The following is a 12,253-nucleotide window of genomic DNA, read 5'->3' as shown; positions in this document are numbered from 1 at the left end:
TCTTTCCAGTTCTCATTTCTAATTGTTCTTATGTAAGAGTTTATGCATTTTTTAAATTAAAGAAGTAGTGAGTGTAACTGTTTCAAGACAATTTAGGCCGGCAGTAAGGAGGAGAATATACAGGCTAATGGAAACAGATGATCTGAAAACTAAAGACATTTATATTAAATCATCATGGTGTAGATGGTACAATGAAAAAGTGTTTGAGGAACAAAAGGAATTAGACACATATTTGATGAAAAGTGAAATGGACATCAAGAACGTCTGCTCCTGAAATACATTGTACTTCATAGTATCTTCCTGTTATTCCTGTCACTCCTTACAGATTTTCATTTGATCACCCTACAGCGTGCAGGATCCTTTATTTTGTATGCATCACATCTATCTCTTTTCAGAATGTTCTTTTTTGTTTGTTTTGCTTAATGAGCACCGCATCTGCGGTATGGATGCTGAACGTCAGATGCTGAGCAGCTGAGCTACCTGTGCTGCGGTTCCTCATCAGTTTAACTGTGTTGTTCTTGCCTGCAGTGCTGAGGCAGGGGCTGGCCTTCAGCCCTGTTTATCGCTTTTCCCTGTCGGATGGCACCATCGTTTCTGCCCAAACGAAGAGCAAGCTCATCCGTTCTCAGACGACCAGTGAACCTCAGCTTGTAATCTCCTTGCATATGCTTCACAGGTAATCCTGGCTACTTCCTTACATCCATGAACTGCTAAGAGACACACAGAGTACCATGTTGCCATAGCAAATGGATTGTTTAAGGCTGATAGATTGCAGTTGACCCAGAACTGATCTCATGGAAACAAAGTATGATTTTGAAACCAATGCTTGCAGCAGGAAAAGGCTGTAAGATTATTTCAGATTTTTAAGATGGCATGCTGGATTTTCAGTGCCACGTTCTTAATTTCAGTATTTTAATATCCTGTATTTTGCATAGTAGATAAAAGAAATTTTCCAACTGTAATTAAGTATGGAAAACATAGAGTTCTTGTAGTTCACATTCTGTTATTGGTTCTGGTTCTTCTTAGAAGAACAGGTTATGATTACTAGGACTGCACTTTAGACAAAGTGTTATTTAATTCTTTGATTCCCTTTGTACATTGTCTTTTGCGGTGCTTGGCTTAGTTGCTTTCATATGTCCAATCCTAAGAAATGTCACTTCTGTTAGTTTGGGGTTCTTTTAAAAAGTACAGCCAATAATATGCTAAAGTCAGGGTTGAGTAATCACTCAATTCAACATACAATTTTTATTAAGTAATTGCGTGTCTTGGTGTATTTGTACAGATTTTGTTTCAGGTTTTATTGGCTGGCTATAATTACAATACCATTTTTCTAGAATCCTCTGTATCATTTTTCTTGAGAGGAAGAAAACAGTGCTAAACATAATTATAACTGAAACCATTTTATAGAAATTGTAGATTGATCTGACCAAAAGCTGTCTGCAATTTGTTTTCTTTGGATTGCTGAATAGACCTAATATTTTATTAAGTGCCAAAATTTAAATTTTCAAAAGCAAGCACTAATAATTTTTAAATGGTACTCATATATTTTCTTGCACTTTTTTTAGCAGACTGCTGCTACTACTGTATTTGTAATAAGGTTTAAAAACACCCCTTTTTTATAGTTAATGTTTTTCACCTTTGCCTTTATACATAAGGTAACAAATACAGAGTAAGAAGATTCACTACTCTGTGTTCTTCAATTATTTCACTTACCATGCCTTAACAAAAGTGTAGGTTTATCTGCACTTACTTGTACTGTGCAAAAAGGAATGGTTTTTGTCTCATGGAGAATGCATATTAGAAATGTTCCATTTGTATTTGGTTTTGGAAGTCCAGAGATGATTTGATTTTTTTGGTCAGAATCTCATTTTTTTCCTTCCTAACCTACTTGGCTCTGTCTCTTTTGTAGCTTTTAGCATTTGGGAATATGTCTGATATTCCTAATTTAGGTTTTAGCACAGAGTAAAAAGTGTATTACATCCTCCCATAAACTAATTAAAATCTACTGAGGAAAAGTGACCTTCAGGTGCTCTCACAAGAGCTTTTTCTGTGTGTATGTGTTTGTGTGTGTCTCTTCTGTTTCTTCTGTCTTGTGGCCTGCATCTCTAAAATACGAGTTTCAGTTCGTTTGTTGTTTTTCTTCTCCCTTTTTCCTAAATGCCTGTGCAGGACTGGATTGCTAACAGACTGTTCTCATTCTGTACCAGTATCCAGTAGTTCCCTTGGCTCACATGCTTTTTTGGAGCAGTATTGAAATACTCTGGCAGTGTAAAAATGTGACTTTTTCAACTTTCTTTTCACTATGAACTTGGTGGGCAAATAGCCCATTCCAGCCTTGTGGTGGGGCTAACTCAGAGAAATTCAAAACTCCAAAAAACAGCTGTCCACAGCTGTCTTGTAAAACATGTTGGGTCATATGTTTCAGATGAGATTTCTTTCAGTTCTAGAAGTTAACTCTTGCCAAATTGTAGAGGAGAGATACATTAAAGGGAGTCTGAAATTGTAACATATCAGCGCTTCTAATGACTGTCATTTAAGTGAGGTTTAATTTTGTTTTTCCTCTCTTTCATTGTTTTCTAATGAGGTACTTGAAAAACCATACTGTCAATGTTCAGCCATGTTGAGAGTTACATATCACTTCTGTCAAATTGTTGATTTATTTTTGATTGTAGGGGTTTTGTGTTATTTCAAAGTGAGGTTTGGGTTTTTGCTTCTTTTTCCGTAATGTAATTGCAAGTTGGCCACTGTCATTTAGCTAACAGGCTGTTTTTCTTCCTCTTGCCACATAGAGAGCAGAATGTCTGTGGAATGAATCAGGATTTGACTGGACAAGGAATGGGGAAGATATTGAACCCAATTAGTTCCAGCAGCCCTGCCCATCAGGCCATGTGCAGTGGGAACCCAGGTCAGGATATGACCATCAGTAGCAATATAAATTTTGCCATAAATGGCCCAAAGGAGCAAGTGGGCATGCCAGCAGGCAGGTTTGGTGGTTCAGGGGGAATGAACCATGTGTCAAGCATACAAGCATCCACTCCTCAGGGTAGTAACTATGCACTAAAAATGAATAGCCCCTCACAAAGCAGCCCTGGCATGAACCCAGGGCAGCCAAACTCTATGCTTTCCCCAAGGCATCGCGTGAGCCCTGGAGTGGCAGGAAGTCCTCGCATCCCACCCAGTCAGTTCTCCCCTGCAGGAAGCTTACATTCACCTGTGGGAGTCTGCAGCAGCACAGGAAATAGCCATAACTACACCAACAGTTCCCTGAACGCGCTTCAGGCCCTCAGCGAGGGCCACGGCGTTTCTCTGGGGTCGTCGTTGGCTTCACCTGACCTAAAAATGGGAAATTTACAAAATTCCCCTGTGAATATGAATCCTCCCCAGCTAAGCAAGATGGGAAGCCTGGACTCTAAAGACTGCTTTGGAATATATGGGGAGCAATCAGAAGGTACAACTGGACAGGCAGAGAGCAGCTGCCATTCAGGAGAGCAGAAAGACAACAGCGATAGCAACATGCCGCCAGTTGTCAGTGGCGAGAGACCTGATGGACAGAATAAACTGCACGACGGAAAAAGCCAGACAAAGCTCTTACAGTTGCTGACCACCAAATCAGATCAGATGGAGCCTTCACCTTTGTCCAGTACCATGGGAGACATTAGCAAGGACTCCACGGGAGGGTTGCCTGGGTCTGGTTCAGCACACGGAACCTCGCTCAAGGAGAAGCATAAAATTTTGCACAGACTATTGCAGGACAGTAGTTCTCCTGTAGATTTGGCCAAGCTCACAGCAGAGGCCACAGGCAAAGAACTGAACCAGGAGTCCAGTAGCACAGCTCCTGGTTCAGAGGTGACTGTTAAACAGGAGCCAGCGAGTCCTAAGAAGAATAATAATGCACTACTTCGCTACTTGCTAGATAAAGATGATACTAAAGATATTGGTTTACCAGACATACCCCCAAAACTGGAGCGGTTGGACAGTAAGACAGACCCTTCCGGTAGCACAAAGTTAATAGCTATGAGGACGGAAAAAGAAGAGATAAGCTTTGAGCCTAACGAACAGGTAAGTTAATTTTTGCTTTATGTGTGAATGACTTATTCCAGGGCTGCATTCCTGCCACCTGACTTCCTCCAAGAGTAGCATCTTGGCACTCCAGGAGGCTGTTACCTGTCTTTTGAAATCCAGTCTTTGCTCAGTTTCCCAGTCGGTGTTACCAGGTTGTGATGCTCACACTGTGTAAAAGCACAGCCTCTGCCTGGGAGGAGATGGATAATGCAGGGTTCCTTTCCCAGATGGTGGTCAGGCAAAGAGAAAATGCTCGTGACTCTTGGTTAGTGGTAACTAATTGACAGCTTTTCCCACAGGCTGGTGTTGAACTGCTGTTGTGCTTGCTAAATGGGTCCTTGACCTAGCCCAGCACAGCAGCTACGCTCCTCCCATGGAAAACAGGTTCATGCTCAAGAACAGGAGTTGTTTGAAAGGACTGATAACAACTTTGTGTTACTGGTCTTCATGCTATGCTTGACCTCCAAATTAAAGTCAAAGCAAATAGACCTCTGTGCCAATTTGGAGGATTTGATGGGGTTTTCTTGTTACCTTAAAAATTCTTTATATTCAGCCTCAAGTTTTTGCGGATGATTAATCGTTCAGTGAAGGGATCATGTCTCCTTGTGCAAGGTTATCTGCATTGAATTTTGCATTCAGAATTTCTTTGTTTTCTTGCAAGATTACTTGTTGCTGTGCACAATAATAAATTGTATACTGTTGGGACCTATGCTAAGAAGTGTTATATCACTGGCTTTCATCAGAATTCACTTTCCAAAAGCACCAGGTCCACATCACCAAGAGTGCTCCAGTTTTCCGAACTTTGCAGGAAAAATGGACACAGCAAGAACAATCTGCTACTTTAATATTACTGTTTATATTATTTATAAAATGGGTAATCACAATATCAATTTTAGTATAAAACATTTTCTGGGAACGTTATAACTAGGTGGAGTTAATGGTCCTTAGATTTGTCCTACACAATCAAATCTCCCAGCTGGTCATTAATCCCTAGGCAGCCCTGTGTGTGAAGCCTTAGTTTGTAAATCACAATCAGTTCATATACAGTGCAAACGTTCATGTGTCTCATTCACAGCCATATCCTTAATTTTAAAAGTTTCAATTTTAAAAGTTTTGTGTGTTTTCTAATGTGCAGACTAGGTGAGCTATTGTATCTTTTTATTGTGTGAGTATAAAGACATACATTTTTATATTTTCTATATTGTATGGTGAGGCTGAGGAAGGATAGATGATATTGTCTTATATCTAAGTCACAACACTGAATTATTTTTTTTTAATTTGCTCTTTTGGCAGTCTATAACTAGTAGACAGTTCTTTCAACAGTGGTTATAGCCACAAAACATAGAGGCCAAATGTGCCACTCCAGTGTAGATGCATCATTGTTAAAATTTCAGTTATCCAGGCAGCTCCTAAGGTCACTTTGGTGTTTTTGTTTCAACAAAATTTGGCAACTATTGCCACTATGTAGGAGCAATTGTAGTTTTTCAATCCTTCCCACGCTTTAGGGGAAACTAAGCCAAACTGTACTAATTTCTCCTCACTGAAATTTGCACTGATTTATCCTCAAGCCTGGATGTTAGTTTAGTTTTCAATAGAAGCCTGTATTTTTTAGTGTCTGTAGAGGTAGGGTTTAGATTCTCTGTGAGAACTTATGGTTCATTAGGCTAAAAAAACACAGATATCAAGAAATTCACAGCTAAACTCGCGAGAATGGCATACTATTAAAAAATGTCTGATAGATCTTAGTTCCTAGTTCAGATCATACACATTGAAGTCAGTGCTAGATTGAAAACAGAGATCTTCAGTCCTCCAGTATTACGTACTCGACAAAACTTTAACATTTGGTAATCAGCAAAAAGTATATGCCCTTCATCCTTAGATCAAAATCATGGCCTTCAGATGGTTTATTCCCCAAGAATTAAATTTCTAAAAGAATTAAAATTACCTCTTTCATGATCTCTGTGGAGTACACAAGAAACAGTTTACTTTATGAGCCAGTTCTCAGAGAGCAGATTTTGTGCCCTCTATAGTTTTGTTGTCTAGTCCAAGGTAGTCTACAGACTCCTTTTATTGCTGATGGAAACACAGAAAAACACTTCAGGATTTTTTTTTAATCTTATCCTAATATGTATCTAAAAGAGACTAGGTAAGCTGTTCTTTACTGATATCTCCATTGACAAGTGAAGCACAGGTGAACAGTTTTAACTAGCTGCTTTGCTTTTTCATAGGCAAGTTGTGTCTCACCCTAAATGTAAACATGAGATTAAAACCAGCGTCCAAGAAAGAGACTTTAGTGTCTACAAGCATTGCCAGCCTCAAGCAGTTGAAAATCAGGTCTCCTGAAGTATGAACTTCGTAAAGTGAATAGCCTATTCATTTGTTATTTTTAGGTTTTATGTTTCTGAGGTTGGGGAGGGATTTGAGGGGGTTGAAGTGTGGGCTATGGATGTATTGCCTTTTCTTAAAATTTGAAGAAAGAGTTTGTCTCCCAGTAGAGGGAAAACCAGAGGTACAGGAAGGTCCAGGAGCTGGGTTTGTTCAGAAAACCACAAAGCAGTGCAGGAGTCGTGATAAAGTGGTAAGGGCTTCCTCAGCACCAAGGTGTGGAGGAGCCAGTCTTGTCACTGAGATGGAAGACTGCTGGATAATGACAGAAGGGCTTTTGTTACTCCTGTTGGTTGTAAATAGAACTTTAAAACCCACTTAAAAATGCAGTGAAACCTGGAGCTGTATAAACAGAAGTCCAGCATGGAATAGGAGAGGAAATGGTGGGGAATATAGAATAATGTGTTTAACTGTCTGAAGGCCAGGCCCTTAAACAAATAACCACTTTACCTCAATTATAAAATCAGTAAAAATATTTAGCATCAAAATTCTTCAGCTTTTGAAGATGGTCTCCCACAGGAAGTGCTCGTTGCCTAAATTTAGATCAGAGCTGGAACTATTTAGTACAAGACTAGAACACAGATTCTTGAGCTAAATTCTTCCATCCTCCTGCATCCTTCCCCCTCCTTCTTCCTCCCATATATAAAAATTAGCCAAGTGCTTGTGTTACCTATTTTGCAGGTTTATTTAAGACTTCTCCTCCCTGAGGAATGTTGTATTTTTAAGTAATTAGTCACTGGAGTGTGCAGTTTCTTTGGAAACTGCAGCACAGCAGCAGTGGGATGGCCTCTACAAGGGAGATCAGTGTGTTGGGAGGCAACAGAGCCATTGCATTTTCTCCTTTTACTTTTGGTGTGACTTTCTGAGCAGGAAATGCTTTGAAGTGCACGACTGTACTAAAAATAGCAGTCTTCTAGGTAGTGTGTTTAAACATACTCTTCTGCAGAGAGCAGCAACTGACAGGAAGCCTTTCTCAAATGGCAGAGAATATTTCCAGCACTACCGTACCTTTTTTCCCTTCCTTGTTGGGATGATGGTTATCAGGCTTTATTAGGCTGATTGCTGTTCCAGCTACAGCCCCTGTAGGGGAGAGGATGAGAGAGACCTGCTGGGGACACTCAGAGGGTTTTCCTACAGCACCAACCATAGCAGGGCTGTTGCTGTCAAACACCACAAGTTCTCATATGGCTCAGGACTGTTAGAAAGGGAAGAGAGTGTCCCTCTGCAGTAAACCTGTTCTCCTGTTCTCTCTGACTGTCCACTGCCAGGAGCAGCCCCTGTGGTGATCAGGAGGTGGTCAGATGTGGCAAGGACTGGCTGACAGCTTGGAGGGGAAGGAGAGTGAAACTACAGGGGAACATTGGAGGAACATCATGAGCAATGTTAGATACTGCCTTGCTAAAGTAGCTTGTTCACTGAGAAACACTTGAGGGAGTGTGGAATAAAATCCTAATCTCCACAAGTGTACTCTCCTCTTTTTTGTTCAGTAGACCATAAAGACAGCCTGTTTGACAGGGACTTTGCAGTGCAACAGTCTGCACAAATGCCGTTCCAGAAATCATCTCAAATATGTACATTTTTGTCCTAAAACTCAGAAACTGCTCTGCTGTTCCTTACGTACCAATTCTGCTGTGCTCATGCTTTATGTGCAAACCAGTATGTTCCCAATACTAGCATATTTTCTCTACACATGCCACTCATCTTTAAAAAACCTATTTCTGGTTTAATAGTCCAGAATCCATTAAGTTCATGAGGAACGTTTATTTCTTCTTGAAATTCTATCAAAACCTTAGAATGGGGATTCCATTTTCTGAATGTCTTTCAATTAGAGTTCTGTTTTCAAATGTTAGTCATAGAATAGCTTGATAATTTAATAGGATTTCTAGCCAATCTTGCATTCATTGCAGTTACCAGGGAGAAAAATACTGTATTGGTTCCACTTCTAATTTCCTTTTCCTTTTTTTTTCACAATCCTTTAATTTATTGCCAGTTTGGAGTAGGGATTTGGTTTTGTTTGCCTCTTATGGTCAAATGCTTTTTCCATATTTCTGGGGTAGAAGATGAGCTCACTTCAAATTTATGCAAGTCAGGTAGTTTCAAGCTGTGTCCCCACCAAAAGTCATCCTGTTTAAGTCCTTAGAATACAGGGTCACAGTACAAGCAATGGGCATTGCCCATGGCAGGAAGTAGATTTCTGGAGACTTGAGTCCTTATCCAGTCCTTTGCAATCCATGGAAGCTAGACTTTGAAACAGCAACTTTTGTAAACCAGACTTCATGTTGAAATGCAGCTGCCTCTCAGTACAGCGGAAAAAATTCTGTAAGCTCTTAACTTTCATCTATATTTCTCTATATGACGGTATAAAATAAGTACTTTTTCAAATGCAAAAATATTCCTGAGAATTATTTGTCTTACACTTTCTGGCTTTTAGTGTCCAAGTTCCACAGAGATTGTCATAATTGGATTACTTAGGCATAGTGAAAATACCCACACAAGAACTTTCTTGTGATGCTTAGCACTTTATCAGGTGCTTTTTTTTTTTTAATTCCTGACAAATAATTGTTTTATAGGGAGCTTAGGGTGTGCCTTCTATTTACATAAAATTCAATTTAGACCATTAGCAAAATAAATATAGAATATAAATAAAAGAAAAATCCCATGAAACTAACCAAGTAAATATTTTCTGCACATATGGTGCCATTTGAGGTTGAGTCTGGAAAGACTTAGCCTAACATCATAGGTTGGTGTTGATTCCAAATCTCTTGGAGCTTTTGTAGTAGTTGAGTACCCTTATAAAAATATAAAGATGAAATATTTAATACTGATTATTAAGCAAAATAAAGGAGAAGGTTATGTATTTGTGTTGTTGGAATACATCTGTTGTATTTGCCCTTTCTTTGCCACTTCTGAAAGGAATTAAAAACATGTTAGGGAGTGCAGTTTTCTGACACGTTTGGATCAATATATTCTTCATTGGTGTTTTTTAGGTTTGGTTTTGAGGTTGGCTTTTTTTAAAAAAAAAAAAAAAAAGGTTATTTTAATATCTAGTGTTTGAACAAAGAATTGCAGTAGCCAGAATACTAAAAGAAAAGATGATACAAAATCCTGCATAAAACCAACCAAACCCCACCCCCCCGCAACATATAAAACTTCCCTTTGCTGTTGTCTCAGATACATATAATGAAGGCCATATGTCTTAATTCCCCCAAAGAGTACTGAATCATCCTTCTATAATTTATGATGCTCTATATCAGTCTCTTCTCCTGGCTCTTGTGGTCTTCTTGTACCAGATCTCCCATCGCTCAGACTGCAGCTCCTATAAACATCACTCATGGCTGTCTCTTGGAGCACCTTTTTGAATCTGCTTAGCACCTGTCCGTGCAGTGATTTAGGCTTCATATAATCACATTGGATTCCTCCTGGCTCAGCCTTTTCTGCTGTATGCTGGGTCCACCCAGCTGCTTGTAATTGCCTGGAAAGCAGTGAGTCATCAGAGGGATTTGTCAGGAACAGGTAATCTTGAACCAGCCAGCTTGTTTTCCTTCAGCAAGAGGGTAGCAGGATTGTTGGCATAAGAGAAACAGCGTGCCAAGGTGTTTAGATTTGAGCCAGTCTCTTTGGCCCTTTTCCTTACGGCGGGGTGGAAGTGCATGGTCAAGATGAAATTGCTGTGAGTGGTGAGGAAGCTGTTTGGAAATCCCTCCACACACAGTAGCTACTGAAGGATTCACTGTCAAAATGGAGATGCTGCAGGACTAGTGCAGCATCTAGAGTTGCTCAGTGTTTTAGTTAAGCTAAATGACCTGACATGACAAAAGAGCTTAGTAAAGCTGAGTGTGGCACTTGAATGTCTGCAAACACACTGGAGGACACAATTCAAACTCAGCTGCAATGAAGAAATACAGGCACAAAGTGTTAGAACATTTTTATTATCATTTCATTATTATTTTCATTAATATAATAAAGATATTTATTATCATTACTCAAGAATATGAGGGGAGAACTGACTAAATAGGATTTTTTCAGAGTTGTTCTAGGGGTCATAGTGACAACAAGATGAGTGAGAGTCAGTAATGTCATGTAATTGAAAGAATCACATACTTTTCTGCAATATGCTATCAAAATGTGCTATGTGTAGAGTAAATTGTCTGCTTTACCCAGCAGCTGTAAGGCTTCATTTTAAGTCCTCTGGACTCAATTTAAGTCCTGTCTTGGACATGGCTTCAGCAAAAGTGTGGATCAACTGAAAGCAATCCACAGGAGCAACAAGAGTAATGAGAGGCCTAGAAAACAGGTTATTTGCTGAAGAAAATTCCCAAGTTGAGACTGTTTATTAATTTCAGCTTAAAACAGAAAAGGCACATGTTTTCAAGTACAGAAAAAGTTAGAAAAATAAAGGGGAACACAGTATGTTCTCCAGATTCAAAATATGATTGGAAGGAAGGGGCTAAATCTCAGTGTGAGAGATTTTGCATTGAGATTGAGGAAAAAAAAAAAGAGTAGTAAGGATGGCAGAGTGCTGAAACCAATTCTCCAGGGAAGCTGTGGATTTTCTGTCTCTGGATGTCTTTAACAAGCAACTGTATGAACTTCCATAGGGAATGGCATACACTGATTTTGCCTGGAGGCTTTAAATTTCTTCCAGTCCTCTGATTCTCTGATTTCCTACCATTTTGACAGCAACACCAGCCTCTAGATCACCCACATGCTGCCTTTTAATGGAGTGAGTTCCCTCCTCTTTTGCACCATATACTACAATTTATGTGACTAGGAGATGATGTAGAAGGAATAAAAAATAATGTGATTATTTGCAGTCAGTCACCCAAAAAAAAGCAAGTAGCAGTGTAACCTTGGGGCATTTTAGCTACCTTTGAATAAAATAGCTGGACTTCTCAGGAGCAGGTTAGATGTGGCAGCAGGAGTTCTGTACAGACTAATGTGTAGTGCTTCCTAGCAGGCCTGGGAGAGCCTCAGTAGGTATTTCTACAGTATCCTGTGATCCTTGGTGTAAACTTGCTCTCACTAGGAAGTTCATGATGTAGGGAAGGGCAAAAAACAAAAACCCAGGAAGAATTGTATTTCAGTTCTGCGCGTTTGTGGTGTTGTTTCTCAGTTCCCCATCCTTCATGGGTGGCTGCTCACTCTGCCTCTCTGTCATTGCACATTTCCTAATGAAGACACTGATTCTGAGTAGATATTTGTTATAAATACTGTTATGATATATTTACTGTTCAAGATGGTAGTAAACTGAAACTAGACACCCTGTTATTAATTATTACCCAAGTTTTATCTTAATCAAGAGTTTAGTATTGGAGAAAATAATTGGGAAGATTTCTGCATTTCAGTCAGAAAATTATTTTAATTCTGGAACGTTTTGGACAGAGAAGCTGACAAAAGAGAATACCAGTGAAATTTAATATATTTAAGGAAAACACGCAGGTCAGTAATTATGTTAGTGTAAGGTAAACTTAATTTTTCTCCCATCTTTATTTCATTATAATTTTCTACTGAATTAAAATGTAAATTCTTATGTAGATTTCTCTTTTCATACTCTAGAGAAGTTATTTTCAATGGTATGGGAAGTTGGGAGCACAATCAATTCCCAATCCTATGTATATATCTTGCCAGTTAACTTATGTAGAGTTGTTCAGTGTTCTGGTTTTGAATATAACAAAGAAAAGGCCTATGGGGAATTGTTACAGCCATAAAGCAACTTTCCAATTGTACGCTTTTAATCAAGTCATAAAGAGACTAGAAATATAACTGTGCTGAAAGAAATATTGGTTATACCTACATAAAACCCCAC

At 39.2% G+C, this 12,253-nt stretch overlaps 1 protein-coding gene across 3 annotated transcripts in view; it reads left to right on the top strand.

Moving 5' to 3' along the window:
- The window catches only part of NCOA2 (nuclear receptor coactivator 2), a 189,892-nt gene that overhangs the window by 148,274 nt on the left and 29,365 nt on the right, over positions 1–12,253 (top strand). For all 3 annotated transcript variants that reach the window (XM_033053141.2, XM_033053133.2, XM_033053148.2), the window contains 2 exons: positions 529–676; positions 2,790–4,059. In XM_033053141.2, coding sequence (XP_032909032.1) covers positions 529–676; positions 2,790–4,059 — 1,418 coding nt within the window. The remainder of the gene's footprint in view (positions 1–528; positions 677–2,789; positions 4,060–12,253) is intronic.

The sequence above is a fragment of the Catharus ustulatus genome, chromosome 1, assembly GCF_009819885.2.
Source record: "Catharus ustulatus isolate bCatUst1 chromosome 1, bCatUst1.pri.v2, whole genome shotgun sequence".
NCBI classification, from domain to species: Eukaryota; Metazoa; Chordata; class Aves; order Passeriformes; family Turdidae; genus Catharus; species Catharus ustulatus.
The sequence above is the reverse complement of the archived record's forward strand: the minus strand, read 5'-3'. Positions and strand labels throughout refer to the sequence as shown.